Here is a 26,921-nt window from a genome sequence, read left to right as displayed (position 1 = left end):
CTGTGAATGCAGTCATGGCTCAGAGGAGGGACTCGGAGTCCTGCAGAAGTGGGCAGGCTTCCCCCAGCTGTTGAGAGACAGGCAACAGAGAAAGAAGGGTGGCATGCTAGGTAAGGGAAACAGCCTACACGAAGCTACGGAACGTGCTCATTTAAAAAGAAGTAGAGAAGGCCAACTGGGAAGTCAGCGAGAACTGAAGTAGAATTCGACAATGTTTCCCAACCTTTAACTTCATGGCACTTGTTGAAAATGGTAATGACTGGGGGGTACATGGAAGCAACCAGTTTGCAGCCCTAGAGCCACGAGGATCTGCCACAGGCATTTTACTGAGACACCTCAGAGTACACGGTCCCGTTGGTTGAAAAACTAGAATAAAGAGTGAGGAACCCGGTGCTGAAGGCCCTGACTGAAGGAATTAAATCGAATAGAGACGTTCAAGCCTGATTAGTCAGGGCGTGGAAAATCAATGTCGAAACTGGAACAGAACAATGAAGTGTCCAAAATGGTACTTTAAGAAAAACACTGTACAATAACCACATTATGCTAGGATGGACTGGGAGTTAGGTGATAGCTTGAGAAGGGAGGAAGGAAAATATTTTAATAATAAAAGGTGTTACAGTTTTTTCGTGCACTTAGTAATTGCAATTGAGATACTTCTAGACATTGAGTACTACTGAAACAATCATTTTTAACAGATTGAAATACATTTTAAAATACAGTATTAGCAACATTATTTCTTCTGGGTACGGACTGGAAGATGATAATGTCGCCATGCCAGGTACCCTACTGTCAACTTTAAAAAAATGGAAAGAAATCATTGAGTCTGAATGAGTTAAACATTGAATTTAAAATTTGTTTCCTACCACAAATAAGGCACTGGAAGTGTCTAGTTTCATGCCTTATTTGTGGTGGGAAACAAATATGAACAGACAGGTGATGCGGGACCCCTAATCTCGGCAGACAGCCTGGAATATGAAGCATCCGAGCTTGTTCCGATATAAGCCCTGTGACAGACGTGTATGTATGGAGGAAGACCAGTGAACTCTAAAGTGGGGATAGGAGTGGGGATCCTTTAATATCTTACCTGGATGAGGGATGGATATGATCAAATAGACACAGCGGAGGGAAAAGCATAACAAAAAAAAAAGCATGAGCTTGTATGTGTGAAATAGCTCAGTGCATTCTGTCAAGAAGGTGAATACATTAGTGTGACTAGTAAAATGGCTGAGGGGGAAGGCACATGGGGCCAGGGGAAGGGCCAGGAAGGAGTGAAAAGAGGTGAGAATGGAAAAGAGCAGCATCCTCTGAAATTTCCTCTCTCTCACAGTGGAAAAGAGCTTTTCTATCAGTCTCTCCTGGGGAGGCACTGTGTGTGATCTGTAACCTGGGCTCTGGAGCCTCAGAACTGGGAATCAGGTCCCCCACCTGCCACTTGTAGCTGGGTAACCTAAGGCAGGTTGTTTAATCTCTCCATCTGTGAAATACGGGTAACAGCATGGTCTCTGTGAGGTCTTTGTGAGGTCTTTGTGACGGCTGAATGGGTTTATGCACATAAAGCAATGAGAGAGAGGGTCTAGAAGTTGAAAGTCAGCTATCAGCATTAACATAACCAGCAATACTGTGATTATTTCAGTTCTTATGCTAGGAAAATGCAATCTTAAGTATGAACTTTTCTTATCCATAGGTGTGCTACATGACTTTGTTGGTTCTGCCAGTGGAGAAACTTGCTGGAATAGCCTTCTATAAAATATCTTACAAGAATGCTCATGCACTATGGCACCTGAGAACCTACCACTAGGAGGTTCTTTATAAAATGTTCATACTTTAGGGAGAGGGAACACGGTTCTTTCCGCTATATGCATCTCAGCATGAATTAATCTACCACAGTGGGTAGGAAGGACAGGGCTGAGCTAAGGAAATGCAACATTGAACAGGTGACAAAGAAGGTTCTAGCTCAGAGTGCTGTCTCTTGGGAGAGTGGGGGTCTTCCCTTTGGGAGCTAGGGATCATTTTGGCATTAAGAGGGGAAAAGGGAAATTAACTGAAGAGGAGAGCAGCCCAGAGAAGAGAGAACTGTTTAGTTACTATTGCTCAGGGCCGTCCATGTTCACGAAAAGTTGCTGAAATGACTTAAATAAAACTGAGCTCCAGCCATAATGGTTTGACCCAACTTGTCTAAAAACTGTTAAGGTTATAGGCCCCAATACATTTATATAAAATGATTACTGATACTAGCATAGAAGAAAAAACATTTTTATATATTTACATATATAAAATTTCCCTTTCTGTTTGAAGTTAAAGCTGACGGCAGGCGGAAAGCATGACTCTCTCGGGGTGCTAATTTCTGGGCTGCAACTGTTTCTAGCGCTGTGGACGCCTGTGCCAAGTCATTGCACATCTACCACACTGCTGATGGGGTTTCCCCTGGAGAGGAAACTGTTCATTGGAGCTTTAGTGCAGCAGCCGGCACAGGCAGGTGAAATGTTCTTATAATTGCCACGAGGAAAAAGAGAGGGCCCCGGGGGGGTTTTCTGCCCAAGGGAGCCCCTCCCTGGTTATAACCTAATTTGTGTGTATGTGGACCAGGTAGGTGGAATTAAACCTTCTAAGGTATTGTGGTTAGATTGTTTTAAAATGTCCGGAGACTCCAGGAAATGTGAGAAGTCCTATTTCTTTTACGAAGGACCATCCTCTTGTGGTTCCAATGTGGGCTTTTGAAACTGAAACTGTAACGCCTGTGGTATAGGGTGGGGCCTATCTTCCTTCTCCCCTGTTGGGGTTTATAGGAAGGCTCTGAATTTCTTGACTTAATTCATGTCGGGGTTTTGATAAACAAGGCTCTAAGGTAGCAAGATAGGGAACTAGAAGCTCATTAGTCTTTGAAGAAAAGTCCTTGCCTTCTGAATCTGTCTCCCCTGAAGAATAATGGGCTTTCCCCATCTTCCTGTCACAGTCATTCAGAGCCTTCATACATCTGTCTGCCTGCCGTGCTGTGGAGATGAGCTATAGAAAAATCTCAGGAGGCTGCTTAAGTGGGTTGAGGGCAAAAAAAAAAAAAAAAAAAAAAAAGGATAGGCAGGAGGAAAGTACTATATATAAGGTGAAAGAATACAAAATATTTTTATAAAATGAAACCTGTCTCTGGCTGGGTGGTGGTTCAGTTGGTTGGAGCATTGTCCTGTACACCAAAAGGTTGAGGGTTCACTGTCTAGTCAGGGCACGTACCCAGGTTGCAGGTTCGATCCCTGGCTGGAGCATATACAGGAAACAACAGATCAATGTTTCTCTCTCACATCCATGTTTCTCTTTCTCCCTTCCTCTCTCTCTAAAATATATACACATATCCTTGGGTGAGGGATAAATAAATAAATAAAGTGAACCCTGAAGATGTTAGCCCAAGTGTAGTTTCTTACCCATTGTATGCACTGAATTATCTTGAAACTGAATGTGCTCCACTGGTCAAGGAAGTTATAAAGATAAGCCCCTCATTCACCTCGGGGAAAGAAAAGGCATATCTATACTTGGAACACAGTGTGTTGCTCTGCTTGCTTAGCTTCGAGAAAAGTCTAATGAGGTTGGAACCAGTCAAGAGAACAGCTGAAATAATCAACAGTAGGGCCCCTATGTCCCTTCCATCAGAACCTACTACAATAGCAAATTCTGCAGGATAAAAATGGAAGGAGGACATTGTGAGTGAATTTCATCCCCCCAAAATTCCTATATTGAAGCCCTGACCCTCAGTAGCTCATAATGTGACCGTGTTTGGAAATAGGACCTTTAAAAGGGTAATTAAGTAATGTGGGCTCATTAGGGCAGGCCCTAATCCAACGTGAGTGGTGTTCTTGTAAGAAGAGTTTAGAACACAGACAGACAGACACACACTAGACACATGCCACACACACAGATGACCATGTGAACGGTCAGGGAGAAGATGACCATCTCCAAGCCAAGGAGAGAGACCTCAGTAGAGACTGCCCTGCCGATACTTTGGTCTTAGGCTTCCAGCCTCCAGAACTGTGAGAAAATAAATTTGTGTTGTTTAACTTACCTAGTCCATGGTACTTTGTTATGGCAGCCCCAGCAAACTAATACAGATAAGAACAGATATGAACAAAGGATTAAAAATTATGAAGGGTCTAGAAAAGGATGTGTTTATCTCAGGACACCTTCTAGTCGGGGTTTTTCAAAGCGGGGTCTGCATACTGCCTTCATCAGAAACACCTGTGATGTTTTTTAAAAGCAGGTTCCCAGGTGCCTCTGGACCTAGAGTATTAAAATTTTCTGGTATGAGGCCCAACAATCTGTCTTTTTAATAAACACCCCAAGTGATGTTTTTTGCACACTAAAGTGTGAGACCCGCTGTGCAAGGTTCTGCCCAACCTCTGGCTCTTTTCTGGGCCTAGCTGGCTGGTACTCATCACATCTCAGCAAGTGCTGGTGTATCTGGTGTTCCGGCAAATGTTCTGTGGTCCAGGAACCAGGTATACACCCCATTGCAGGTTATCTCTCTCCAGGTGTCAGCCAGTGTTGATCATGCTGAGTGGGATGGACCAAATCGAATCTTAGGGGAATTTACTCTTTATTTTTGGAAGAAATATGTGCCTCACCTATCTTACTCAAACTATAATGATGCATTGTGAACAGAAATCTACAGCATATACATTATTTATCTCATGAGATTTAAAGATGCTATCACCTCGGCACCTAAATTCTCAGATGGAATACAGAGAATAGAAAAGGTATATCTGCTCTGGCTGGTATAGCTCAGTGGATTGAGCACAGGCCTGTAAACCAAAAGGTCACTGGTTCGATTCCCAGTCAGAGCATATACCTGGGTTGTGGGACAGATCCCCAGTTGGGGGCACATGAGGGTCAACCACACATTGATGTTTCTCTCCCTCTCTTTCTCCTTCTTTTCCTCTCTCTCTAAAAAATATATATATATATATATATATATATATATATATATATATATGTTTTAAAAAGATCATATCTAACTTTTGCTATACATCAGTTGAACTTATATGGAAAGTTCTCTGACAGGCCCTGGTGCCTTTTTAAGCCCTGTATAGTTAAAATACAATATTAGTGAAATTAGAGAAATAACGTATATAGATAAAAACAAATACTTCATGGAAAGGAATCTACTAAATTATTTCAGCCAGGCACTGTGCTTTCATGGATTTCTTCATTATCAAAGGGAGTGGGAGCAGAAAGTATTCTTTCATATAGCATAAGGTGAATTTTCTTTCCCTAATCTGTGAACCAAAGAGAAACTGGAGCTACAGAGAGAGAGAGAGAGAAATAGTTCAAAGCAAACACAGTGACAAACATTTTCACAGTGGGCAGAATAGGTGACATTCCAATTTAAAGATGGCAGTTCACTCGAAATATGTAAAGACTGCCCCCATCTCCATTTACAAATGCGATTAAAGGTTGTAACAAGCTTTTATTAGTTTATTTTAAATTTTTATTTATTGATTTTAGAGAGGGCTGGGGAGAGAGAAACATGGATTTGTTGTTCCGTGTATTTATGCACTCATTGGTTGATTCTTGTATGTGTCCTGACCCCAACTTTGGCTTATGGGGCCATGCTCCCATCCACTGAGCTACCCTGCCAGGGCCTATACGTTTATTTTTTTAAACTTAAATGTAGACAGGCCATTTGAGAACGTGCAGGTGGGCAGGTCCTTAAGCTATTTCTTTATGTTCCTTCTGGTGCTCCATCCTTGAAATAGGAAGCAGCTAGTGCCCCAGGAGAGACTACGCCTGTCCGGGAACCTGTGGCCACCATTTTTTGTTCACTTGCTCAATGACAGGCGCTGCGAGTGCGTTTCCCTCCTTGGCTAACTAATTTTAGTGTCTCTGTGTAAACCACTCATTCCCACTGGATTCCTTTACCTTTTTGAGGGAGTGGGGATGGGAGGATGGAAGAGGAATTGCAGTTGTCAATGTTTCGGGTGCTTTGCAAAAACAAGAATTCTGACACTTAAAGTGAATTGACTTTCAACTCCAGAGTGACTCTAGGCTAGACCTTTACACTCTGGCGAGGTTCAGGAGAAAAGCCTTGAGAGCCACTGAGTTTCATTAGCAAAGAAAAGAGGACACATTCAGTCTTCAAGGAAACAGCTTCCCAATTTGGGCAGTGATCGGCTTGTCAGAAGAGAGAGCCTTAACAATAAAAACGGCTGTTTTGGCAGAAGAGGGGCTCTCGATTTGGACCAAAGCGCTCCTCGTGTGGTGTAAGGATTGGTGCTCCTTTCTAGACTTTTTTCCAAGCGGCCTTTTCCCTCCCTACGGACCTCAGCGCGGTCCCGGCCTGGGGGACCACGCTGACCCGAGGGCCGTGACCCGCGCGCCAGTGGGGTCCGCGGGTGGCGGCCCGGGCGGCGGCGGCCGCGCCTTCATTAGAGGGCGCTCTGGGGGCGGCTCCGCTGCAGTCCCGACTCCCGCCGCTTCCTCGTCGCCGCCCCTCCCCGCCAGCCCGAGGAACGCGGCCGGCCCGTGGGGCAGAGTGTCCGCGCCGCCGGGGACGGGCGCGGGCCGCGCCGCAGCCGGAGCGGGGCCGGGTCCCGCCGCTGCCTCCTTCCGCCGGCCGCGCCGCCGGCCATGCATTCTTCCGGCTCCTCCGGCTCCCGTAGCGCGGGCCGGGGCCCGGCCAGCCCTAGGTAATTCCCGGCTCGGCGGGCGCAGGCCCGGGGGCTGCGGCCGCGCCGCGCCGGGGGGAGCAGCTGGAGGCGGGCAAGGGGTGTCTTCGTCCTGCGGCCGGGCGGAGGTGGCGGCGGGGCCGTGGGGGACCAGGGCGCGGTAGGCCCGGAGGAGGAGGGGGGAGCGTGGGGCGTCCGCCCGCCTCCCCGGGACCCGCCCCGGTGACAGGTCTGGCCTTTTGAGTCCTCGCCGTCCCTCTGTCCGCAGGCAGCCGCGAGGGCACTAGGGCTCCCGCTCGCGCCGCGCCTCGGCCGCCGCCGCGTCCATGACCGCGACCCCTCGGCCGGGGACACCCGCCGCCGCCTTCGCGCGCCCGGGGCCGCCGCTCCCCGGCCCCGCTCGCCCCGCGCTCCACCTCCCGCCGTCCGAGCCCGCCGAGGTGAGCCCGGCGCGCGCCGTGACCGCCGCCCGGACCCCTTCCTCACCCGCGGAGACAGCTGCGGGCTCCACCCGCTTGCTGAGCGCAGTCGTCGCCTCGGCGTCCCGGCTGCTTTCATCCCCGCTCCCTGGCCTTCTGGTCGGAGACTTCATTCCGTCCATCCCTGGCCCCCTCCTCCTTTGCCTCCTTCTGGCTTTTTCTCCCCTCCCCCTATCCCTGTCCTTCCTCCTTTTCTCCTTATTACCCACCCCCCCCAACACACACACACACACACACACACACACACACACACACTTTCTTCCTTTCACCTTCTGCCCTTTTCTAGACCCCTCTCCTTTTATTCTTAAAAAAAAAAAGGAAACAAAACCCCCTTTGCCGCAAATAAACATTTTTAGCGAATTCTTCTTGCTAATGCGAGAGACCTTTGGCAGGAATGAATCAGTGTGCAGGAATGGTGTTGCATGGGGTACCAGGTCCCTGGGATCTGGGAAAACTGATCGAGACGTTTCAGTCTTCTTGCCACTCGTGTCCTTAGTTTGGAGATACTGAGGGTGTCTGAAGGAAGTGGATCTGTTTGTCTTCCCTAAAGTCCAATGGCAGACTGCAGTGGGACTTGGTGCAGGGACAGCCGCCGATTAGTTAGTGGGAAAAGCATTATCATTTGCTAAATATATTATGACATACCCTGTGCCTCTGTGAACAGCTCCCTTGACCTTGTGCGGCTCCTCCTCCCTCGCTCTCTGTCCCCCTCTGGAATTTCCCGGAGAGATCGCGGAGGTACTACACCGGGAAGGCTCAGACCCTTGATTTTCTTTTATTTTTTTGTGCTGGAAATGATTTCTATGTTGGTGACTATTTAGATGTGTTTAAGCCATTTTCCTTTGTAAATGCATTTTCCTTTCACCTCAGAAAGGCAGGACGGACTCCAATGTGAGAATGGCTGTGACTTTGGAAGAAGCTCCGTGGCTGGGCTGGATCTTCGTGAAAGCCCTGATGAGGTTTGCCTTCATGGTCTCCAACAACCTGGTTGCGATTCCATCCTACCTCTGCTATGTGATTATACTACAGCCCCTTCGATTGCTGGACAATAAGTGCTTCTGGTACATTGAAGGAATCATGTATAAATGGCTTTTAGGCATGGTGGCTTCTTGGGGATGGTATGCTGGATATACAGGTAAGAGTTTATAGTGTTATGCTTAATTCAGGAGCCATGATTAAATATATAGTACACTTTAGGATGGTGATGCTTTTATGCTTTGACTATTGAAAAAAGAAAAATGAAACAATTTTATTGAGTTTTTCCTTTAGAATTCCAATGAACAAGGATATTTTCAGAAGTATAATGTCATAATTATGTATTGATAAATTTCTTCAATAATATTTATGTGATTGACATTTAGTGAAACTAGTCCGTTAAAGCTGTTTTAGAGAAATAGGAGTGGATTATATAGAACCTGTGGGCTTATAAAATGAAGAGGTAAGATAGTTAGCTCATAAACACTGGGAATTTAGAAAAAGGACCAAACCATATTTGTGCTAAGATAGTTAATTATGTTTTTTCATTTAATGTATTATTGTACTGTTAACATTTTAAGCCAAACAAAAAATAGTTTTTTTTCTGTTAATGTACATTTCTCTTGCCTACTAGAATCTGTTTGATCTCATAAATTTGTATTCAAATATTAAATATAAAATTTAAGTTTAATCTGTGGTAAACTAATTTATCTTCTGAGTGTCTTTAAGCACATTTTTATTTCTGCCTTTAAACTGCATTTTGGGAAGCAGGGGCATTGCTGTTCTAAAGTGGACTTTTAGAGATGAGATGAGAAATAGTGTTTATTTTTTGTTTTGAAACCTTTGAGAACTTGTGCCCCTGCTGTGAAAATTCTGGATTGTGTATTGCATTTGACTTCTTTTCCTCTAAGAGTTAGGATGATTAAAAAGGCATTGAGGTTTCTAGCACTGATCTTAGACATTGAGACTTTTATCCTAGAATTTTATAATGGATAGTCTCCTTACAGATCACACAGTAGATGCTGCACTCAGTAGAGACCGTAGAGAAGGGTACTCTCAGGGTCCAACAGCACAGCAGTTCCCCACTTCAGATTCTCTGTCTGCCTCTTTCCTGCCCAGGCTGCACCTACAGATTTCATCCAGACACATGAGAAAAGGACTGACAGCACCCAGCTTTTTTGGAGTCTGACAGTGTCTAGCTAGGTCGGAGTGCTCTCAGTTGCCCAAGATGAAGCCTTTTCTCCTTCTGGCAATGCCATTTATTGTTTTGGAAGATCTGAAGCCCCTGGGTAGTATATGCTTTGTTTCCTTGTCATGCATCTTGTTCAGATCCCAAAGCTTTTTGGATGCATAGGGGGAGCTTCTAGTCCTTCTGTAGGACCTCGTGGTAGCTGTGGCAGTGATGGAGAAAAAATGAAGTTCTCATCTATGCTTTGGATACTTACCTGAATTGCATTGCTGGATTAGAATTGCTTTGCTTTGCATAGTTTGAGCTTCCCCAATATCCTACGTGGTGCTGGTTAGTGGTTTTGCTCTTTGTGTGGTATACTTAAGTTGCTTGTTTTAAATGAGCTGATGGTGTTTTTAGAAATAAGTTCTAGAAGTTTATTCTACTTAAACACAATGAAATTACTGAAATCTGTGTGCTTGTGTGTGTGGTATATTTGTACATAAGTGTCAGCATGATGAGAGGCTGACAAAATTAATTTGGCATTGACCTTGGGATTGTAAGGAGTGCAATTGTAAGTGCTGCTTGAAGTTCAAGTTAGTTGTCCTATGACTGCAGTGTGGCTGCTGTGTATTTTTAAGCATATTTTCTTGGGGTGTCTCCTCCCTGCTGACTAGAGAATTGCAGTTTCTTTTGCCACCTGCTTGGAAAGTGGTCTTGACATAATCCACGTATTTTAGTCTCTGGGAAGCATCTTCTCTCTTTAAGCTACTTCATTTTGACCATTTGATCAGTTTGTCTCATTTAAGAGTAGAATATTTGAATGTGTTCATTTTAAATGGTTTTTCTACAGGTAGAATGCTTTTATAGGGTCTGGTCATGGTTTGATCATAACAGAACACAGTTAAGAGGTCAGGCAAATGTAAGAATGACTTTTGTTGAAAGCTGCCCCTGGGTCTAAAGAAGCAAACATAAACGGGGGTGGATGAGCAGTCGTACCCATGAAAGCATCCCAGACAGTGATTTTGAACTCTTTTCATCTCATGGCACATCAACTAATTGCTAAAATTCTATAGCAGACCAAAAAAAGTATATTATATTTCTTGTCGATCTGACAGAAAAGTATAATTTTGATTTGTTCACACTGGATAGGTGTTGTTGTGCTGGCTGCTGTCATTTTTTTATTTGACCGTCGAAGGGAAAAGAGGTCGGTGTCCCTGACTAAACAGTCAGGTTTTGCATGTTTTAAAAATTCTTGCAGCACGTCAGTTGAAAATTGCTGGTCTGAGGGGTTATCTTAACCTTTGTATGAATTTATATGTTTCATTTCTTCCCTTTGTATCAAGAGGGGGGATGGGCTTGGGGTTTTTTTTCTCCTTTCCCCATGCTTAAGTTTCACAGATGGAAAACTGGAACGTTGCCGAAGGAATTCTGCTCAGCAGGTCTAGTCTGTTCCTGTTTTAGAATGAAAATGGCCAAACTTTGTTGAAAAACCACTTCCGAGGAAATCTTAAGTATGAATGAATGAATTATTAATTAGGAAGCTGAGAAGTGAATATTGGCTTAGGAGATTGTTTTTTCAAAAGGTGGCCTTCAGTCTAAGACAAGTCAATGACACAGCTCTGCTGTTCAGGACTGCGTTGATTCCCGATCCTGCAGTGCCCGGTATGGGGGCTTCTAGCCTCTGTGGCTACTGAAATTAACTAAAGCGAAACGGAATTTAAAGTTCAGTTGCTCAGTCACACCAACCACATTTCAAGTGCTTTCGTACCAGGCGGCTAGTGGCTTTCTCTTTTTTCCTAGGAAAAATGCATTTTATCTTTATAGAAAGAATGTTTTTCCAAACATAGTTTTAAACAGGTTTCTTTTTAGAAAAGACAGGAAGGTTTATTCAAAATTTATAAGACCGTCTTTTAATTTGAGACAAATGTCACAAAAATGAGTCTTTAAACTCAGACACACTTCTTGGATAGGGAATGGTGAGGCTAGTATAAGCCGAAGAACTTGAATGAACACTTTTGTACTTAATTTGCATTCTCAGAGCTGGGGTGCTGCCTGTGGGCATAGACGATGGGAAGGGATCGTCTGGTCTTTCTGCAGATTTCTGCCTTTACATTTTGTTGGGGGAACACAGTTCTGAAAAGAACTCTGAGGACACCGGAGTTTGTTCATCTCTAGCTTGAGAGTAAGTAGTGATGCCGTTGGTACCACGTTTCCTTCAGTGGGAAGCGCTGTAGAAACATCGCATGTTGAGGAAAAGGTGTGTGCTGCCTTTGCTCTGATATCTCACGGGCACACTGAAAGAGATACTGGCTTAATGGATGTTCCGCTCGTATGTGCTTTATTCAGATCTGTGACTCAATATACTGCCCCCCTCAAGTGAAGATTGGCAAATTTCAGAGACAGATTTTAAGACACTAAAATGTGTTTATTTAAAATAGTTTATTTTGATTCTCATTCACTTATTTAATAAATTCATTGTTCCCCATCCAAACATAGCCAAAAAGTTTATTTGTTTTTTTCGTAAGATACCTCTAGTAGCGCTTAGTTAGTTGTCTTTAACTTCATTCAGTCAAAACAATTTTGTTAGGTTGTATTCCGACAGCCATCATATCAGTATGCATTTAAAAAAACTTATCAAAATTGGTGAATTTTCGTGTAGCCATTTTAATAGTGAAGGAAGAAAATACGCAACATTTTCAGCATATTATGCTTTATTATTTCAAGAAAGGTAAAAACGCAACTAAAACACAAAAAAAGATTTGTGCAGTGTAGGGAAGGCGCTGAGACTGATCAAATGTGTCAAAAGTGGTTTGCAGTTTTGTGCTAGAGATGTCTCTCTGGACAATGCTCCACTGTCAGGTAGACCAGTTGAAGTTGATAGTGATCAAACTGAGACATAAATTGAGAATAATCAATGTTTTACCTCGTGGGAGACAGCTGACATACTCAAAATATCCAAACCAATAAAGTTATTGGTGAAAATGAAAAATGTGTCTTATTTTATGGGGAAAAAAACTATTTTTGGCCAACCCAATAATTCAAGCTTCTTACACAGAATCATTTAAAAAAAAATTCATTGTGAATAGAAGCACCAGAATTTGTATGGGACTCTTTTGCGCCACAGTCTAATGGAAGGGGAGCTGGGGTGTCAGGTCACTTGCCACCAAGCCGGTTTTGCTTAGCAAACGCCGTTTCCCTCAGAGCGGGCATTTACTTGAGTGCTTCTAGGGAAAGCTGATGGAAATGAGACTTAGCTTCCTCCCACTCCCCAGGTGACAGCTGTCATGGCTTTATGTTGGCCTTTGTGGGTTGATTGTTTGATAGTGTTTTTGTACTGGGATACAAATTCACTTGTGTGAGAAATAAAAAATTAGGAATTATAGCTGACCTTGAAATTCTAGAGGACATTTTTTAAAAAATATATCTTCTTGAGCAGTATTTTTCCACCTTTGGCTGAGTCATAAACCAATGTAGTGTGTCAAGCTGAACATTTTAGAGAAATGAAATACAATAGAATTAAATAGAAAAGATCAGAAATGTGAGTGTCTGTACTAGGTAGTGCTACTGAGTTAATTTTTTTTTTTTAACCATGAGCCCTGTCAGCATTCGAAAGGCATTGTTCTAGTGGAAAGAGCACTGCAATTTAGAACTCTGGGAGTCAGATGTCTTGATCTAGCTTTACATATTTGCTCATTGGTGGGGGCAGAATCCTCACATGCTCTGTGCCCACTGGGCTGCCAGTGCTTTACAGACAGAGCTGTGGTCTTCTGTGTAACCCTGGAGCCCCGTCGGTTGCCTGACGATCACCAAGTGCCCCACACAGTCCAAGGATGTCTTGAATGATCCCTTCTTTCTTTCTTGGCCCCAGCTGAAGTGCTTTCGCTGCCTACCTTCCTGAAAGGTCTTGTGTCAAGGTCACTGCAATGCACAAATAATAAATCTGAAACTGGATCAAGTTTTTCACACACATACATATAAATACATATCCTATAGTACCACATTTGTTAATTTGATGCACCTTTATTGAGCTTCCATTATGTGTGGGAACAGGTGCCCTGGAGGTGCTGAGATGCACAAGACGTAATTGCTGACTTTAAGGAGCTCACTCAGCCTTGGTGGGGAAGACAGAGCACCAGCCTTGAATACATCCTGGTATAATGCTGTCATGGAGATGTGCTGTAGGGTAAAAGAGGAAGGGCTCCTGACCTCCCGTCAGTGGAAGGTGGTAGCAGAGAGGGCTTAGGGAATTTAGGGAGGAAGCAGCTTTAAATTTCCTTTTTTTTTTTTTCATTAGGGAAATATTTCTCTGTGGGGCTAACGCTAGCATAATTATAATAAATTCAAAAGACTTCAACAATATGTCAGTTTGGAATTAATGTCTTTTTGATAATATTAACTAACATTTATTGAAATACAAGCCTAGTACTGTTCTAAGTGTTTTGGTCCTTTAATGCTCAGAACAGTCTTATCTGGCTGGTTCTATTATTATCCCCCTCCTTCTGTTATTGATGTTGAAATTGAAACTTCCCTTTAAGCATTAACTGAGTTGATGTTGTCACAGGTTTATTTTTGTATTTAAAGAGCCATTATCGATTTTTATGTAATATTCCTAGAGTTTTTCTCGATTTCTACCACCCATATGTTCTTTTGTTTCTGGAGCGTGAAATCTCTTTCCAAAGCTATAACTCTTTAACACCCAAAAGCAATGTTGTAGTTAGGGATTTCCACAAGAGGTTAAGAAAATTATTGCTTCAACGGAAATATTTTTAGTATACTGTGCATGATAAAAATCTTGCTTCCTTAAATCTCTACTTTTACAGAGAACAACAGTTCAACTGGAATTTTAATTTTTGAGTGCTTGACCATAGATTCATCAGAGTGAGGAGTTACTATATGAAGTTAGGTTGAAAACTGACCTTGAAATAAACTCAGCTGAGGAGTTTTCAGTACAGTGTTTTGATTTTTATATGGAAAATTAACCGTTAAAGATAAATACATTGGTACCTTGGTACTCGTCATTAATTCATTTCGGCAGTCAGCACGAGTGCCAAAACCAACAAGTACTAAACCGTTGGCAAGCTCCTGTGAGACTGGCAAGCTGACCTCTGTTTCGTGGTGAGAGAGGGGTGCCGAGGGTTGAGCAAGTGCCAAGTGCTGAAACTTTTTTCTTATCAAAATGCAGTGAGTATGGGGTTTGACGAGTCCTGAAGCCGACCAGTACCAAGGTGTGACTGTATTACTACAAGCTTTAAACTCGGCACTCTGGCAGGACGTCAGGTTTGATAGGTGGTCTTATTTCACAGATTAAATGTAATTGGATAATTTATTTCAGATAGCCTTTCTTTTGGAAATATGTTTATTTTTGCACACATACCCATGGGCACTATTACAGAAGCACATGAAGCAGTGTTTGTAGTGCTTAAGGCCTCCGATTCTGGATTTACACAGAGCTGGGTAGAGCAGTTCCTGCTTCCTTTGTGTTGACATTTGCCTGGCATGTCTTTGCCCATTCTTTTGTCTTTGGGCTATTTAAACGACCGATTTAGATGTGTCTCATAATCATCATGGAGTTAGGTTTGGCTTTATGAGTCAATGCTGTCATTGTATTTTATTTTGTTTTCTGTTTTTATATATATAAATTTTGCCTCTTGCTGTGTAGTCTGTTTTTCTTTGCTTTTTTATTGTTCTGATATTTAGTAAGGCTTGTGTATTTGTTTTCTTAGTTACTTTATGTGATATCCTTAGTTCTCAGTTGATAGTAACTATTAGTTGTCTTTTGATGAACAGAGGTAAAATTATTATTATTATTACTATTTTTTTAAAAATCTTATTTATTTTTAGAGAGAGGGGAAGGGAAACAGAAAGAGAGGGAGAGAAACATCAATGTGTGGTTGTCTTTCACACACCCCCAACTGGGGACCTGGCCCGCAACACAGGCATGTGCTCTGACTGGGAATAGAACTGGCAACCTCTTGGTTCACAGTCCGGTGCTCAGTCCACTGAGCCACACCAGCCAGGTGTAAAATTCTTTTTAAATCATCTCTTCTCCCTTCCCCTTTCTCTTCTCCATCACCCAGTTTTAGTCAATAGTCAGTCATAGTTATTCACAATAATTTTTACATCTGTACTATTACGTATGCTCGTACATCTACCACTTGCTTTGTGAGCATTACAGCTATCATTTACTACGCTTGGCTGTTACATCGAGGTAATCAGTAAGCTTTTATTATACTTCTTGCTTACTTTCTCCCTTCTTCCAGTTTTTGTTATTTGCATTTACATTTTGTTATGACCTATAATATTTATGTTTTATTTCATTACACAATCTCCTTCTGTTTCAGTCTTAATTCTCTAGTGGTCACCCAAGCACTTCTGCTGAAGTTTTCCCCAGTCATCCTTTGGTTAGCCAAAGGTCCTTCTCTAGTAAGTTTCTCAACATGGAATCATGGGAATAAACTAGGAATATTATTCTTACAACGTGTTCAGAACTTCTTTTAATTGCTCTACACATGAGAGACAGCTTAGCAGGTAATAAAATCCTTGGCTCGCTCTTTCCTTCTTACAGGCGTTGTACTAATGTCTCCTGGCATTGAATGTTTCCATGGAGAAGTGCGAAGCCAGCTTGAATTGTTTCTCTATTATTGATTTGATCTTTTTTGCCTTTCTGTCCAAAGGATTTTTGCTTTCTCTCTAATATTTAGTAACTTTCCTAGGATATACCAGTGTAGGATATGCTGGCACATGTGTGCCCTTTTAATATGTTGCTTCAGATCTGTTTGTATTTCAGGAAAGTTTTCTTTAATTTTATCTTTGGATATTTATTTTGGTTTTCTGTTTTGGTGACCTTAAATGTATGTCTGTTGGATATCCCTTTGTATATCTTTTTTATCTCTTGTTTTTTCTTTAAGCCTTTTAAACACTTTTCATTTTCATTTTTTATCTTTAATGTCTCTTATGTCTTCTGCAGTGTCTCTTCTGTTCTCCTTTTTGTCTCTTCTTCATTTCTCTTATCGTTTTATTCTTCTGTTTCTTCTTTCGTTCCCTCTTCCTGTTGTCTAGACAGTTCTTCCTCGAGTTCTTATGCTTCGTGATCATCATAATGGGGGTGACTTCACCGACTTTCTTAGGTTCATGCAAGGATAGTTACAATTTTTATGTTCACTGTAATATTTTTCTAGTGAGCATTCTTTGACACTTGGTACATTATGCGGCTCATTTCCACCATATTTCTTATATCTCTTAGTCAGTGCTGTGCCAGCCACCTTTCTCTTCCCTGTAATTTAATGAATTGGACTTTCCTCCGTTATTTGTAGGAGGTATGGGTAGAGCCAGGGTAGCTTTTGAGATGTTTGCCTCAGAGAGTCTTGTTTCACATGTGGTGCCTGGGTGCATTTCTCCGTGTTGCCACAAGTCTTCTGCCTCTCCAAAGTGGGTCTAGGAGGCTTTCTGCCGCCAGTTCTAGACATCCCAGTCCTTTCTCTGCAGTTGAGGCTGGAGGGGGAGAGCCCCAGCGTGCCAGCCCAGACCCCTCTCCTTAAGGAAGTGCCTTTTTGCTGCTGCTCTCTGAGATCTGCCCCTGCCGGGCCCTCCGGCTCCAGTGGCACATCTCCTGCCTCTCCCTGCTCCCCGCTCCCCACCCAGGTTCTGTCTGATGTCAGCCTCGTTGGAGGTTTTATATTTCTGTTTTTGTCCTGGGTTTGCTGAAGAGAGTGTTTTGAGGTTTTTCTCTCTTTCTCCTGTTGCTACGTGTATCCTCCAGGAAGATGCATGTCTGTAACTCTGCCATGGTCGTAGCAGGAAGCGAAACACAAGATTTTATTCAACTATGTAATTATAATTCAGACAGCTCTGTCACCGTTCTACTGTTCTACTAGTTGATTGTTATAAAACGAAGAACAATTTTACCAGCTAATTAATTTTTTAAGATCTGTCAAAAAGCGAGAAATAAGCTCTCAATTTTTTTCCTCCCAGTGGTTCTCTAGCTGTTTTGATTTTTGGACTACTACTCTAATTTCTACTTGGGTACAGTAACAAATTTTACCAACATGAATGGAAGTAGTGAATTACCTTTGATACTTCAGTAAGGAATATGGCTGAAATGTGACATTACTACTACTATTCTCGCCTGGCCAGGTGGCTCAGTGGGTTGGAGTATTGTCCCATACACCAAAAAAAAAAGTTGTGGATTTGAATCCTGGTTAGGGTACATACCTAGGTTGCAGGTTTGAGCCCCAGTTGGGGTGCGTACGGGAGGCAGTCAATCACTGTTTCTATCTCTCTCCCTACCTTCCCCTCTCTCTAAAATCAATAAACATATCCTCAGGTGAGGATCAAAAAGAAAATGCTACTCTCTAGGGTCTGGTCTGTGGACCACCTTGAAAACTTTAAGGGTGAGCAGCATCCCCCCAAACTTCAATAAATGTCCTTATTGTGTATTATATACTAAGTATATAAAATATATAGTTACTATCTATAAAAAATACATAATATGTTAAATATAGTCTATTTATAGTTTCTTATAAACTAGTTTCCGGAGTTTCTTTTCAGAGTTTGGAAACTCATGGCCATATTCACCAGCTGATGTGCTTTATTTGGCCTTCATACTATCCCAACTTTTTAAAAAATTAGTTGCCAACATTTCAAAATTAGATTTCACAAAACATAAAAAATAAAACCAAGATTTCCAGCTCTTGGGAAATTAAGAATCTGGCCGCGCTGGCCCCTCACTTCTGTCTGCAGCGGTTTGCTGGGGCCTGTGCTTGCCCGTTCACTGTTCACCGGAGATCCTGCCCCTCCCTCGTCCCACTCTGCTCCCTTGTGTCACCTGCCCGGACCCCAGAGGCTCAGGTGATGTTCATTAAAGCCGGAATATAATTACTAGTCTATTTCCATTAGGCATATGGTAGCTTTGCATTTATAAGCCTTACAATCTATACACTAATGAATTCTTCCACTGAAAACTGACAGTTTGTTAATGGCCTCGACTGCTGATTTCACGTAGCAAAGGCATGTGACAGGAACTGAAAATGAAGTGCCATTAGTAAGGACTGTGGTCACAAGGCTTTCAAGTTTCATGTAGCATATTACTAACCTAGAGAAATGGTTCCCACTTTCGGTGTACTCGTTAATTAGTAGAATGTCTCATTTCTTCTTTTCTTTTCCAGTCCTCACCAAAGGATATGTTCATTGATTTTAGAGAGAGAGGAAGGAGAGAGAGAGAAACACAAATCAGTTGCTTCCTATATGCACCCAGACCAGGAGTGGAACCCACAATAGGTGCCCTGACCAGGGATCGAACCCGCAACCGTTGTTTTGGTGTATGGGGTGACATGACTCCAGCCAGCTGAGCCACCCAGCCGGGGTTCTCATTTCTTCTTATGAATATAAACATGTAAAATCTAGGTTACTAAGAATTAACATTTAAAAGTTAGTATTTTTAAATACTAAAATCAAAGCAAGTCTGGTTGCTTTGTTTCTTTATAGTACAGATAATTTAAAAATAGTATTGTAGAAAGAATGCCTAAATTTTAGTTACAAGTTATATTTTTTTCTTAAGATGTAATAGATCTGATCAAGTTTTGCTAGCAAAACACCCTTGCCAAACATTATTTTACCATTAAACTTTAAGAACCATATGACTCATATCTAAGATACACTTTGCATATTCTGTTAATTCGAATTTTGCATTATTTGACACTTTAAGGGAAAAAAATCTGTAAATTTAAATATATCAAGAGGTTTCTGAATCATTACAAGACTGAACTATGATCAGTAGCTTTAGTATTAAGAACATATATATATATAAAAAACCTCTGTGCTATACACCTGAAACTAATACAAAATAATGTAAACCGTAATTGAAAATAAAATTTGAAAAATAAAATAATATATTTAAATTAAGATATAACTGACATATCTAGAATTCACCATATTGAAATGGACAGTTTAGTGGTTTTTATTACAGTTGCAAAATTGCTCAGCCACCTGCGTTCACTAGTCCAGGACACGTCATCACCACCCAAAGAAAGCGCAGACCATTAGCAGCGACTCCATTTCCTCCCCCTTTCTGCCCCTGGCCGCCGCCAGTCCGTGCTCTGTCCCTCTGGGTTCGCCTGTTTTGACATGGCATGTAAATGGCGTCGTGCAATATGTAGTCATTTGAGTCTGGCTTCTTTCGCTCAGCATCACGTTTCCAAGGTTCGTCCATATTTTGACATGTCAGCGTTTCATTTCTTTGTTTGGCTGGATGACACCTCACTGTGTGTGTGGACCACACTTTGTTCATCCACTCATCAGCTGGTGAGTGTTTGGCTCGTACACACATTTTGGCTATTATGAATAATACTGCTGTGGACATTCATGTGTGAGTTTCCGTGTGAACATGTTTTTAAGTCCTTTGGACCCAGAAGTCAAAGTGCTGGGTCACATGATAATTCTATGTTTAACTCCTGAGGAGCTGCCAAACTGTTTTCCCCACAGCTGTCCCATTATACGTTCCCAGCAGCAGCGTGGAAGAGTTCCGGTTTCTCTGCATCCTCGCCAATACTTACTTTCTGGGGCTTTGTTTTGTTGTTTTGGTCTAATTTGGCCACCCTATGGGTGTGAAGTGGTCGCTCACTGTGGTTTGGACTTGCATTTCCCGAATGGCAAATGATGTTGAGCATCTTTTCATGTGCTTACTAGCCATTTATGTATCTTTGGAGAAATATCTATCTGAATCCTTTGCTCATTTTTAAATTGGGTTATGGTCTTTTTATTATTGAGTTATAAGTTTTTTTCTATATTCTGTGAGCCAGTGGTCCCCAGCCTTTTTGGCACCAGGGACTCATTTCATGGACGATGGTTTTTCCATGGACCGGGGTAGAGGGGGATGGCTTTACAGCCTGCCACCAGATGCAGCTTCATTGTCACTTGCCACTCACCGAGAGGACTTGGACATGGGTCTGCAAGCGATGATTTATTATGGTCTCTGTGCAGTCACACCTCTCCACTAATGACGATCTGTGTTTGTAGCCGCTCGTCAGCAGTAGCATCGCCACCTCAGCTCCACCTCAGGTCACCGGGAGTTGGAGTCTCCTGAGGAGCCCGCAACCTAGACCCCTTGCACGCACAGTTCACAGCAGTGTTGGTGCTCCTATGAGAACCCAATGCCACCTCTGGTCTGACAGGAGGCGGAGCTCAGGCAGCAATGCGGGCCATAGGAGTGGCTGTAAATACAGGTGAACCTTCCCTCACTTGCCCGGGGCTGCTCACCTCCAGCTCTGTGGCTCGGCGGGTTCCTAACCACTGACCAGTAAGGGTGCAGGCCCAGGGGTTGGGGACCTCTGCTGTGTACTACGCCCTCTCTGTTTTTTCATCGGTCGCTTGTGCTTTCAGTGTCGTAGCTGAGAAACATTGCCCAATCCAAAGTCGTGAAGATTTACACCTATGTTTTCTTTTAAGAGTTTAGCTTTTATATTTAGGTCTTTGATCCATTTTGCATTAGTTTTTCCCTCAGGTGTAAGGTAGAGGTCCAAACTTCGTTCTTTTGCATGCAAATATCCAGTTTTCCTAGCATAGTTTGTTGAAAAAACTGTCCTTTCCACATGGAGTGATCTTGGCACCTTTGTTGAAAATCAGTTGGCTGTATGGGTTCATTTTTGGACTCTCAGTTCTATTTCATTGTTTGTATATGTCTCTCCTTATGCCAGTCCACACTATCTTCATTGCTGTAGTGCCATAGTAAGTTCTGAGTGTTAAGTATATTTTGTTGTAGTTTAGTTTTTTAAAAATCATGACCCTTTTTGCTGTGGATTATGACTTCAGTAATAATTAGTTCATGAATCAGAAATCCTAATTTAACTTCATCTTGGATTTAGAAATGCTCACTGAGAATAGTGTTTTTCAATAATCAATATTCATAATTGGGTTAAATGACCCCTTCCTACCTCTGTGTTGAGGAAATGTTTTCTAGTTATATGTTTCACCTGTCTCAGAGATATTATTGATATAACAACATTTACTGTTTGCTTTCTCAAGAAAACAGGACGTTAGTTGTAGGAGTATCTTGTGTGATAGAGAAACCAAATGTTTATTGACCGCCTACTGCCAGTTAGCAAAGTTGTTGATTTCTAAAATACTGTGCTAGAGAGTGTGATTTAGAGTAATTCCTACCAAAAGGAAATTTGGCATAGTTTTTATTCTGATGGATGGTTTTAGAAGTAGTTGAGTTTACTATGAAATATGTGTCCAATGGATCTGCAAGAAGTTTTCTGGAAAAATGGAAATCAATATGTACATTTTCCCTTAATATGATGGTTCCATTTTTCAAAGTTAATTGAAGTCCTTGCAGAGATGAAAATTACCTGGAAGCTAAATTTGTGTTTTGTAAAGTATAGATTACATGGATAAGGAACAAGGGTATCATTTTTAACGAGTCACAGGCTGTTTTTTTTGTGGGTGGGATAGGATTGGCTTTGTACATGAGAGACTGAATTGGGCAGTTATCTGAATAATCATTTAAAGCCAGGTTAGGCCTGGGATCCTTATATAAAGATGTACTTTTAATGAAGAATAGATATTGCTAAGCAAAGTAAGTATGATATTAGAGATAGTGTGATACAGTAACAAAATCGACTTGTGAGTTAGTATGAGTTGGGGTCCTGCCACCACCACTTGCTGGTTGTATGACTCTGAGCTAGTTACTTCTCTGAGCCTCAGTTTCATAAGCTGTGAAAATAGGGGTTGTTATATTCATTGCTTGTGCAGCTTTAATGTAAAGTGAATAGCGTGGTAGTTGGTACTCTATGAATAACTTTTGTTAATGTGATGATATTAGTGCCTAGGAAATCAGCTATGTTAACCTTTTGGGGAAAGGTACGTCTAAATGAATAAAAGCTAACTTATGGGATAGTTTTAGAAATATATTTGAGGGTGCTCAAGCTTAGCTAATAGTATAGCTCAATACAGTTTTTGCTTTAATTAAGAAATAATGTTAACTTATTAATTTAAGCCATAGTCTGACTAAAGTATTAACTAAATTTTATGTGTATAAGTTATGAAGTGCTTCAGAGCAACTTTGTTGGCTTGTCTTCTGGTCGATGCAGCCACCTGTTCCAATAACAAATACAAATGTTGAGGGCCTGCTCCCTCAGGCCCTGGGCGGCAGTGGCAGGGCGGGGGGGCCGGCGGCACAGCCCCTGTGCTGCTGCGGTTGACTGTCCCGTGTGCGAGGCAACGGGAGGCACATGCAAGCATGTCATCACAGCCGTGGGAGGGGCTCCGAAGAACAAGTCTAGGGGCCACAAGAGTGAGAACGGAGGGCGCAGTCTGGAGAGATGGGTGTCCGGGAGGAACGGCCTCCTGGAGAAAGCGGCACGGAGACTGAGAACTGGGGAGTCGGTGGGGGTCGTCCGGGTGAGGCTGAGTGAGGAGCAGCCGGTGCAGAGGAGGAAAGGGGTTCGTCCTGTTGGGGCAGCAGAGGGAAGGCTGGACTGGCTGCGTGCGGCACGCAGTGAATGAGGAAGTAGGGGCGGTTGTGGTGGGGAGGTGATATGGCCAAATCCACTGAGGCCTTTTAAGTGCATGTGAAGGGTTTTGAAACTCATCCTAAGAGGAAACCATTCAAGGATTTTAAGTAAGGGGATGGTGAGATCAAGTTCATACTTGTAATTCTCCACTCTGCCAGCTTTGCGGAAATGGATTAGAGGGAGTGGAGAGTGTGCAAGGGATACCTTCGGGAGGTGGTCAGGTGAGGAGAGAGTAGCTTGGTCTCGGTGTGATGGCCGTGGGGATGCAAAGAGGAGAACTCACTCACTGGAGGGTTTTGTGGGGGGAATTGTCAGGGTTAGCCGAGGGACCGAACATACAGGATGCGATGGAGGTGTTACCAGACCAAAGTCGAAACTTGAAACGTCCCAGTTGGAATAGGGAAAGGTTTATTGACCCAGAATGCACCAGCTGAGAAGATGGGAGACCAAGTGGTGCGGCAAACCCATCTTCAGAAAGTGCAGAGTTCAGGCTTCTTTTATGTCAAGGGAGGGGGGAATGGGAGGGGCAAGGGGCGCTAGCCAGCTGCTGCAAACAGCTGGGCACCAGCAGGGCTCAGAGGACACAGTGGAATGTGTTTGTTCCTAGTCTGGAGGCTCTAGCTGATGTGAGTCTGGTCACAAGGTTCCTGCAAATCTTTGGTAAACGGTCATTGTTTTTGTATATACTTCCCTCATCTCCTTGGGAGAGGCACCTCGTGGTAAGGGGCTGCTGTTGGAAAACTCGAGCGGCCAGCAGAATTCCTCTGACGATTAGCATGGCCGTCGGCAAGAAGCCATTGACCTGAAGGCCATGGGAACCAAGCAGGCGTGAAGAGGATGGCGTGAGAGAGGCCTGGCCTTTCACTGCTACGGGACAGGTGCCAGGGACAACCATGAGGGTTCTGGTGTGAGCTGCGGGGTGGTTAGGGCAGTCTGAGAAGGAGTAACATGGACAGGAGAGGAGAGAGAGAGAAATTTAGCAGAGGGTAGGTGAGAAGCATCCAAGTGGAGCTCTGAAGTAGACGTGGGGATGTGAAGTCTGGAACTCAGAGGGGACACTTGAGCTAGAAAGGCAGGTTGGGAAATGACCAAAGGTGTTTAAAGCCATGGAGAGGGAGGAGATCACCTAGGGAGATCACAAATTCTGAGTGATGAGAAGTCCGGGATCAGTCTCAGAGGCTTCCAACAGTGGGAGGCTCGGGAGAGGGGAATGGTGGAGTCTAAGGCGGAGCGGCAGAGAAGCAGCAGGAATGCCTTCCTAGGCGTGGGAGGTCAGGGTTCAGCAGAGTGTGTGTGTGGGGGGTGGGGCGGGGGGGTCTGATGGTGCTGCTGGGAGTTTGTTTTGGGAGATGAGAGCTGATGCGCAGGTGTGTTGCTTTTGGGGAGAGCAGCTTCACCGAGGCGGTAGAAGTGGAAACTGGGCCGGAGCAGGTTGGAGATGAATGAGGAACGGGAGAAGGTAAATGCAAACATGAACCCAGGACTTTCCAGAAGCTTGGCTCTGAAGGAATAGAGGGTGATAGTTGCAGGAGAGAAGCTGGCTCAAGAGAAGGCTTTTAATATTTATTAATTAATCAATTTATTTATAATTATTTTTTTAAAATTCTCACCCGAGGATATATTTACTGATTTGAGAGAGGAAGAAGGAGGGGGTGGGTAGAGAGAGAACGAGAGAGATTGAAGAAACATTGACGTGAGAGACAAACATGGATTGGTTGCCTCCTGCATGCTCTGCATCCGGCCTCGCACCCACAACCTAGGTGTGTGCCTGATCAGGGATCCAACCTGCAGCCTTTTTGGTGGACAGGATGACGTTCCAACCAACGGAGCCACCCGACCAGGGCCGTCTTTTAATTTTTAAGATGAAAAAGTCAAGATGCTGACCTACTTAGAGCTGTACCTGATGAAACCAGGGTCACTTACTTGCATGGCTGACATGTTAGGGAACTGTCCTTAGTGAAGGTGGAAGGAGAGAGCACTTAGGGGGGACGATCAGTGGAAAGCCCTTGGCTCTGGTGGCGGGGGCGGGCAGGCAGCGCCTCCTTAATTTGCTCCTGTTCGGAACTGGTATTTACTAAGACTACTCTTCTCATTCTGTCTACATTTCCTCACTATTCTTCCTCTCCCTGAGATCTTTTGTTCAGTTTCTCTGAGAGGTTCTGCCTACTTATCTAACCCCATGACATGGCTCCCCCTCCTTCAGTGTCTGCTGCCTCCTCCTTTCTGAACCTCTCTGTCATCTGCTCCGTAACTGTGGCTCCTAATCTTTGGGCCGAGATTTCCTGTAGTGCTTCAGGGTTCTCTCAGGGTCAAGAATCTATGTACATATTAAGTATCATCTGTGGATAAATAATGTCTTGTAAATATATGTTAATATTTTTCAAATATATGTAGCTGCTGTTTTGATTAATCAGAAATCCCTTAAAAATATTATAGACTTTATAGTTGCTTTTTTGTTGTGGATGATTTCACTCAGTGCTAAAAGAACTGTCATAAATATCTGCTACATATTTGGACATTGAAAAGGCTGTTCATACTTGAAATGGTTAGGAGTCACTGCTTTATGACATAAAATATTCAAAATTGCTTCCTGTTTTTCACTCTTATTTTTACTGTTGCTGTTTGTGTCTCTTAAACTAATTTTTCAATTGCTTACAAGCAGGAGTTGTGGTTCTTTATTCTTCTTCTTCCTTTTTTTATTTAATGCCTTTCTGCAGTGGTTGGTAAGCAGCCAAATCCAGCCCACTGCCTGTTTGTTTTGCAAATCCTTTCCCGCTCTGGAGGTTTTCACAGATCACCGTTCGACATCCGTCTGATGATAGGAAACACTGACTTTGAACCCGTTAAGCGAAATGGTAACCCTCCCCAAAGGGCGCCCATACGTCTCATTAGCAGACCTGTACTGCAGAAAGTTGTGCAGTAGTCCACCCTGCTCCGCAGTTTCATGTTCTGCGGTTTCACTTTCCACGGTTTCAGTTACTCGCTGTCAACCACATTCTGAAAATACTAAATGGAAAGCTGCAGAAATAAATAATCGTAAGTTTTATATTGCACCATATTCTGAGCAGCATGGTGAGATCGTGCACTGTCCTGCTCCATCCCCAGCGGATGTGAATCATCCCTTTGTCTGGTATCCACACCGTAAATAAGCCACCTGCCAGTTCACCACTTAGTAGCCATCTCGGATGGCAGATGGGCTGTGGACCTGTCACAGTGCTTGTTTCAGGTCCCCTTATTTTACTCAGTAGTGATCCCAAAGACATTCACATCCCTTTATAACAGTATATTGTTATAACTGTTCTATTTTATTATTAGCTATTGTTAACCACTTAATGTGCCTAATTTATAAATTAAGCTGTATCATAACTATGTATGTGTGGAAAACAACAAATACACACATACATATATATAATATATATATATATTATATATATATGGTTCAGTACTATCTGTGGTTTCAGGCATCTGCAGGGGGTCTTAGAGTGTGTCACCCATTCACCCACGGATAAGGGGGAGATGACTATATTCAGTTATTCTTTTTTTTTTTTTTAAATATTTTATTTACTTATTTTTTAGAGAGGGAAGGGAGGGAGAAAGAGAGAGAGAGAAACATCAGTGTGCGGTTGCTGGGGGTCATGGCCTGCAACCCAGGCATGTGCCCCGACTGGGAATCGAACCTGCAACACTTTGGTTTGCAGCCCGAGCTCAATCCACTGAGCTATGCCAGCCAGGGCTATTCAGTTATTCTTATATTTTGAATTTTGTCAATAAAATTTTTGGAAATTCACTGGAAAATAGATTTGTTATGTAAATACACGCCTATATAATATCCTCCATTTTGCCGCTTCACCTGCGTGGCCTAACATACTTACAATCCGACGCTGTGTGGAAAATCAAGTTTACTGACCCCTGCCTCACAGTAGTGGTTTCCACTTCTGTCTGCACATCTAGATTATCAGAGGACACGCACCCTCTGCCCTGGAGATTCCGAATCAGTGTATGGGGACAGAGTCTGAGAACCTATATTTTAAACAAGCTGCTGAGTTGTTTGGGAATCATTGCCTTTTAATGCATTCATAAAGTTGAACTCCAGGAGACAGTACAGTGGATTTTGACAGATGTCAGAGGACAGCTTACTAGT

The 26,921-nt window shown here is 43.0% G+C and overlaps 1 protein-coding gene across 4 annotated transcripts in view; it reads left to right on the top strand.

Moving 5' to 3' along the window:
- Nucleotides 1-6,527: 6,527 nt before the first annotated feature.
- Nucleotides 6,528-26,921, top strand: part of LPGAT1 (lysophosphatidylglycerol acyltransferase 1) — a 69,818-nt gene continuing 49,424 nt past the window's right edge. For 2 of the 4 annotated variants that reach the window (XM_028530880.2, XM_036015474.1), the window contains exons 1-2: nt 6,530-6,668; nt 7,997-8,261. In XM_028530880.2, coding sequence (XP_028386681.1) covers nt 8,024-8,261 — 238 coding nt within the window. In that variant the 5' untranslated portion in view covers nt 6,530-6,668; nt 7,997-8,023. Of the gene's footprint in view, nt 6,669-6,915; nt 7,088-7,996; nt 8,262-26,921 lie in introns of all 4 variants that reach the window. The other 2 variants (XM_036015473.1, XM_036015475.1) reach the window with 2 other exon arrangements.

This window comes from Phyllostomus discolor, chromosome 14 (assembly GCF_004126475.2).
Source record: "Phyllostomus discolor isolate MPI-MPIP mPhyDis1 chromosome 14, mPhyDis1.pri.v3, whole genome shotgun sequence".
Classification (NCBI taxonomy): domain Eukaryota; kingdom Metazoa; phylum Chordata; class Mammalia; order Chiroptera; family Phyllostomidae; genus Phyllostomus; species Phyllostomus discolor.
The sequence above is the reverse complement of the archived record's forward strand: the minus strand, read 5'-3'. Positions and strand labels throughout refer to the sequence as shown.